This window comes from Botryllus schlosseri, chromosome 1 (assembly GCF_051294905.1).
Source record: "Botryllus schlosseri isolate E-star chromosome 1, Bs_hap1, whole genome shotgun sequence".
NCBI classification, from domain to species: Eukaryota; Metazoa; Chordata; class Ascidiacea; order Stolidobranchia; family Styelidae; genus Botryllus; species Botryllus schlosseri.
Window position 1 is genome coordinate 20,316,654 of NC_137236.1, and position 7,038 is coordinate 20,323,691.

The 7,038-nt window shown below is 40.0% G+C and overlaps 1 protein-coding gene across 1 annotated transcript; it reads right to left on the reverse strand.

Annotated features, from left to right (window-relative positions):
- Window positions 1-433: 433 nt before the first annotated feature.
- On the reverse strand, window positions 434-2,405 carry LOC145444741 (uncharacterized). The gene is made up of 6 exons (XM_080322754.1): window positions 2,179-2,405; window positions 1,923-2,120; window positions 1,778-1,867; window positions 1,477-1,722; window positions 1,308-1,410; window positions 434-1,245 (listed from the first exon to the last, which is right to left on the reverse strand). Exons 1-6 carry the CDS (start codon window positions 2,368-2,370, stop codon window positions 1,004-1,006), a joined length of 1,071 nt encoding a protein of 356 aa, XP_080178880.1. The 5' UTR covers window positions 2,371-2,405; the 3' UTR covers window positions 434-1,003.
- Window positions 2,406-7,038: the final 4,633 nt, after the last annotated feature.

A 7,038-nucleotide genomic window follows, 5' to 3' on the forward strand; every position in this document is an offset into this window, starting at 1 on the left:
TCGGTAAGCTCTGACTGTAGTTTCAGCAGTTTGGTGAGCTCATCCTTGTCACCTTCAGTGGACTGATGAAATGAAATGGTGAAATAATTCTTACTAATTGTGGAGCACACTAAATTTGCAAGCCCAAATTTACCTGAAATATTACATCCAATATATTTATCATATTTTGATAACTGCTTTTCATGTCTTCAATGGTGGTTGGTGCAATTATCTTCTTGAATTCTTCCCTGATCTGAGAAGAAAAGCAAATTCATAACAAACACTGATAGAAATGGTTGATAACATTAGACGAGGAGCGGCCAGCCTTTTTTGCTATTCACGACCGCGTTTCGATCTCCTATGTAGCCCACGGCTGCATTTCAGTGCATAGTTATAATGAACTATCTTCACACCAAATGCCCACGTTGAACTTTCCATGGTATATTTACAGTGAGTTATGGACAAAACCTTGTCGCCATGACGTCTTACTCGACGGATCGAAATCAGGAGTAGTCGTGCAGATATGAATAACTATAGTGGGATTGATGTTGCAGTTTAACATATTACTATCAAATATGTAAGCAGATATGGTAGGCCGTGGCTATGGCTGCCACGATCTATTACGCAACAAATGCGTTACGCTCACATCAAAGACTAAAATCAATGAATGAGTTTGCAATCGCAGAGAAAAACCAGCAGACTTTTATTTGTGCATGTTAGCATTATCTCTATAGCAGACTTGCGAACTGAACAGTCCCAGTTGTCTGATTTTTCTAATATATATGCAAGAAGGCGTTGTATTGCTCGTACACACGTGCAATTGCCAATAAAATATACGCAAGAGTTTACTTGATGACTTGAAATTGACTCGGAAAGTTTGCTCAAAGTCACGAGTCAATACACATTTTATGAAGCGCTGAGTCAAGTCATTTTGCTCATTGACTTACTACAAGTCAAGCCACGTCAAAAAGTTGACTCATGTCAAGAGATGACTCGAGTCAAGCAACAGTGTGTGTTATAAGAACTATAAAGTGATTATATTATGGTTCCATGATATAATAACCACACTCACCAGTTTGATATCAGTCAAGGAAGGGAACAGATCAAGTATTTCCGACAGGGTAATGTCTTTTTGAATTATCTTGGAACGTCGATGTCCATAGAGGTGGTTGAAAAGAGAGACAACTTTTTTCCAATCGCGATTGACATTCAAAAATTCACTTCGAAGCTGGAGAGAAGCTTCTTCAGCATTTAGAGTGGATCCACCTAAAATCGCAAATTTGAAGAATTCACCAAAAACATTGAAACTTGTACCTTGTAAACCATACCTGAAGTCACAAGCGAAGTATTGCTTTTGCCCCGAGGAGCAGTGCGATTTTTCAGAAGTCTAAGTGTTCTCAGTTTCTGGGACAACTTCTTGTTAAAATTACGCTAGAAAGCAAATGAAAATATGATTGAAAATAAATATAGGAAATAACAACGAAGATTTGACTTTACCCAAGGTGGATGTTGCAAAGTTGATCCTAGACATGGATACTTTTCGATAAGTGCTTTTCCAAATTTCGAATACGCCGACTTTCCAGTCATGTCACCACTTCTGAGGATGTGATAGGCACACTCTTGTACAACTAGATGTATGACTTCATATGCAGCTCGTGCCTCGAGCGCCCGTCGCACTGTGTCACTGAATTCGGGTAAAGGCATCCCATGAATTTGTTCAGAGTGATTGCCGCTAGATGACGCCTGCGATATTACTATAAACAGGATTGTGTCAACTACATTTATTTGGACATATTACCCCTTCGTCCACACTTGTATCAGGCAGTGTATCTGGCACGGACAGATTGGTCATCGTTTCTTCCTCGTCTTTGCTGGTTGATAAGGACTTCTGAAGTATACAGTTGCTATGGGTAGTTGCAAAATATGACCAAATAAATTCATACCCGTTTCACAGCTGCGCCAGATGCTACACCCTCAACGAATGGCTCTGCTATGGGCCAAGTGGTATCCGACGCTTCTGCCAGTGATTGTGCATCAACGTCGACAGATTCCTTCGGAGGGATGGTGGTATACGGCTCGGGTGATGAGACAGAAGCATCACACGGATTTTCTGAAGCCCCGGTCAACATCCTTTTCCATAACTGAAATATCAAAATCAACTTGCATACACACATTCAGCAGCAAATGAATTGCTTCTACCTCTTGTAATTTCAGTAGACGACGTGTAGTACCTATATTGAATAACTGCCACAGATCTTTGTCGACGACTTCGGTGAAAACATCCGAGTCTATATCATTATCTGAAAAATAATTGACGTCAAGTCGCAAACAGAACTGAATATGGCGATAGACTGAAACCCAACAACTACAAACACCAAACATGCCCAACATTCCTAGTCATCACAAACCGCTGCGTGTTAATATTTTGACTGATTTGAGGCCACGGAAAATCATGATCAGAAATACAGCACAATCCGTGACTACTGCCATCTTCAACAGCAAATGAATTCATAGCAGACTCGAAATAACAAATTACTAATTTATGGTAGTTGCAAAAAAGACGATTATTCATGTATAACAGTTCATCAATGCATATAAAATCTGGAAAACCATCATCTTGAAAGCTGTCAACTAGGATATCACCTACGTTGTATGCGATGTTTTTGTGCAAAACTCGTGTAGCAGTAACAACACACGTGTCCAATTGACAATTCTCAAACTCTGTTATTTCCGGATAATCTGCAACTGGTGCAGTGGTTTTGTCAGCAAAAACAGTTTCGTCCTTCAAAAAGTTGATTTTTCTCACACCGTTATTATCAATCATTTTCGTACACATCCACTTCTGGTGATGAAAACTGAGACTCAGGGGAAGATTTTTGAAATTAAACCACCTTTTTTGTTTAAAAAATCCATTCTTAGCCTCATATCTCATACAATTATGAAAACCAAGGGGACCAAACGCCAACAATTGCCATGACATGTGTACAAGAAAATGCATTTTGGGAGTAAATGACAAAGTTGCATACAATCGCTTAAATTCTTCATTGTGGATAGCTATCAAGCAAGTTAGGTCATACGCCACATTGGGTGAACTGACAAAAGAAAATGACACCTGCACAATTTTAAGCAGTCGAACTAAATTCATCCAGTATAAATTCTCATCAGTCATAGACGGACCAATAATGAATGGTAGGGTATGCAATAGTACGAACATACTTGCAGCAGTCTGGGGCAGATTTGAGCTTGGCTGCAAATGCTTTCGTTCAATAATCTGTGGCTTATCTTTCATAAAGTTATCGCTGTACTCAAAATTCTGTAATTGATGATTCAAGTGAGATAATGATAATGACCCAACGTCTATATGATGCAATAAAAATGCCTTGAGCTCCATTTTCACAATGCCTTCTAGGAGTAGATGCATTGGATCCAGCAGTACTCCCTTGGTGACATCAAAATAAGGAATGTCACTCAGGAAAGTTCTATTGTTTATGCCTAATTGTTGAGAGAGTTCGGATCGTTCAGCATTTCTGGGACAGCGCCGCAGGGCTTCTAGTCGCTCATTATGTTGCTCTTTCGAGCGAATAGGACAGTTCTCATGAGCATTGTATTCAGCCATTTCTTGCTTGTGCACATCACAAGTCCGACAAGGTTTATCGGCCCCACCAACACCTTCTTTGAATCCAGCCAACTGCTGTGCAGCAGGTGTATCCGCAATACAAAACAACAAAAAACCATGAATCAACTGCTTGGAGCCATTTATAGTCAGAATTACTCCTTCAGACAACAATTTTATGGCATTTACAAAATCTTGCAAAATAGCATTGTGGCCAGAAAATGCTTTCAGGTCAACAGACTTTGCGAGGCACAGTAGTTGCATGCTTTCTAGTTTGCTACGGCAATGGTTTGGGATATTCAACAACGACCAATAATATGCAGTTATTTTGTGTTTTTTTCTGTGCGCTCCAATCGGATTAACTATTTCAAATTCATCACAATATAGTGCAAACAAAAGACAGTCTGGATAACGAACAATGCCCTCGTGAGTTTTGATAAATTTACCTTGCCACACATCTTTCATTACATCAAACTTGTGATGCGCAACATATGGGGACATTTGAACAATTTCTGTGCCACTTAGTACGGCTAACAACTGCTTCAGAAAAGGCACAAAGTATCCAGTGGCAGGTTTTTTCACAATACGGTAATTCCTGCCATATCTTTTATTTATCGTTCGAGAACCTAGCACCACCGTTTCCGGATTGACGAGATTGAAATGCTCTTGGTAAAACGTTTGCCGGGATTCTTTGGTTTCCAAGCAAGAGAATATATTTATAGGATCCAGAAGTGATGCACCTCCAATCGAATTGCTTGGTAAAAAATTTTGGTAATTTGCTAATGCAGCATCCAGCATAGATCCATTGGAAGTTAAAATATCTGCCACCCCAGCATCGGAAAGTTTATGAATAGTGTTCAATCTCAGCAAAAGTGCAGCTTGAGGTAATACCAGAGTCATGGGGAAAGTGACGACAGGACTTTCAATCAGCGGTAATGGAAGATCACATTCCATACCTTCTGATGAAGAATCTAATGCAGTTACTCCATCGACGAGGTCATTCAAATCAATTTCAGCCTGTCCGTTATGATGTGTCCTACAGTGATTTTTGAACCGATTATGATTTTCAAATCTTTTCCGACAAACCGTGCAATTCAAGATCAAACTTGGATGATCGTTGTGGCGCTTCAGCAAGTGTTTTCCAAGCTCATCTGGACTACCAAAAAATGAGCACAGCCGACAGTATTGTAGACGTGACATTATATGAGGAACTTGAGATCGGTACAGTATTATTTCTGCATTAATAGCATATATCTGTAAAATTTATATTAATGATTACAATTGGTATTAACATTCAACCCCACCCCAGATGCATAAAAATGAAATGAGTGTATAGAGATGTTTCACACGTCAATCAGGAGAAATATCAAAGCACACGAACACATCATCACTGCCAACTATACATCATGATGTAGCCTACAACGGTAATGTGAAGAAACAATAATGAGGATCAATAATTTATATTCTGCTCACTAACAATTTGCACAAAACATATCCATGGGGAACACTGATTCTTGCTGATCAAGCAATCATGTATCGATGTTTGCAATGGACCAGACAACGTAATAACAGAGAATTTACTAGTGGAATTAAACTCTTCTATCAAGGATAGTCATCGGAGGATGAGAATAAAATGATCACTGGCGACTCAATTATCACGTATACTACACAGGCTTTGCAGATATATACACTTTTCTAAGGTTCAGTTGTTTGCCAATCAACACTACGTCTACACCGCATGTTCAGGGGGAACACGAATCGGGTAAGGTCATGCTTAAAACCTCTCGATGTCTAAATATGACATCAACCACCTAGACCACATCGTTTCAGTCTTCAGTACTTCATAATTAAGCAAGCAAAGGATGCAATGCCTGGCAAATGACCAGCATCTTGTAAATTTCATCAAAACTTCCGAAAGTCATTACATCAGGCTAACCAAGCCCTTATTGCGCTAATGTTGTAGCATATCATGAGGTAACATACAAACGAAAACGACAAATGCCTTAACTTTTACCTTCCAATTTGTCGATATGGTGAGATGCGATGCCGTTAATGGCTAAGAAACCTCTCAAATCGGCGCACGCTCTTCCTGTCATGATGTCGTATCGCAAAAGAACCACGTGGCGGTGTTCGACGGGAGATGACGTTGTCAGTATTGGGATAAGGTGAACGCGAAAAAAGAAAAGACATCAAATTTCTCTCGATCGCGGCGTTGTTGACATGATTAGCCGTTGCCACCAACGGAAAATACTGCGCTAGCGTTGTCTCGAATTTAGAGTGTACAGGAGATTTTGAAGAGCTAGTTCAAGTAAAATCGCGGTAATGCGTATATGTCACCATTTCAAAATCACATGATATCACGCCGTGAGTTGAAAGAGCGGATGCAAATAGGCAATTCAGACCAACCATGTGACATGCGCGCATCTGACAAGCAGAAATCGCTTCGTTGCAAATCTGGTTCGAAATATTATTTAGGTTCAACTTTGAACACTTCACTTCCCTTCATTTCCAACAAATACCGGACAAGGCGATAAAATCCACGAAAGATATCACCCTAGGGATGAGCTGCGTTTGTTTTGTTACAGGTCGTCGACTTAGTGTGGTAAAATAAATATTTGCCCGGTCCTCAGAATGTCTCGAATACTTTGAGAGGCAATACAATAAAAAGCAACCGAGGATAGGTTAATAGTGTGGTGTAATTTTGCGTTAAATATAGCGACAGTAAACGTGTAATATAAAACCATTATCCAACCCAGGTACATAAAAACTGTTCCAGCTAAAGACCCGTGCGCAAGCTTCACAAGGTCATAGATTTTTTCCGAATAATTTTAAGCAGTGACGTGAGGTGAGATTCAAGGTTGGTGAAGCACTGACATTGCCACTACACGATCCATACTGCACCGTCGGTTTGCTAAGTCGATAGAGTATTTTATTACTACGTGGGGATTGTCGGATTGGTAGCTAACAGTAGGTGAGACCAATCCATCTATGGTTCCCCTGGTCATTGTTCCTCTCCACTGCCATTATACGTAAGAATGTCGCGTACCTTAATGATTTTCGGGTTGTTTGGTGTTCAGACGTTATATTTGGATTTTCGGAACCAGTGCGATTATAGCATTCGATTAATACCAGTGATTGTAAATTATGAGCTGTTTATGATGAATTTCGCTATCACGGATGAGGCTTGGCCAGTCTGCTTCCGACCTGTGCCTCACCTCTCCTTTCGCGCTGTACTTTTCAACCCTAACCATGTAAATTCAGTGATTTTATATCCTAAAATGTTTCAAAATTAGTCATTCATGAACATCGTTGGAAAATGCAAATGATAATGGTGTTATAATTATTGAAGGTGTCAACCATTTCGTTTACACATTCTGGCGTCAGGTGAGGCACTTCCTCACTTGCCTCTCCTGACCACGCGTCACTGATCTGAACCCATGAGTCAA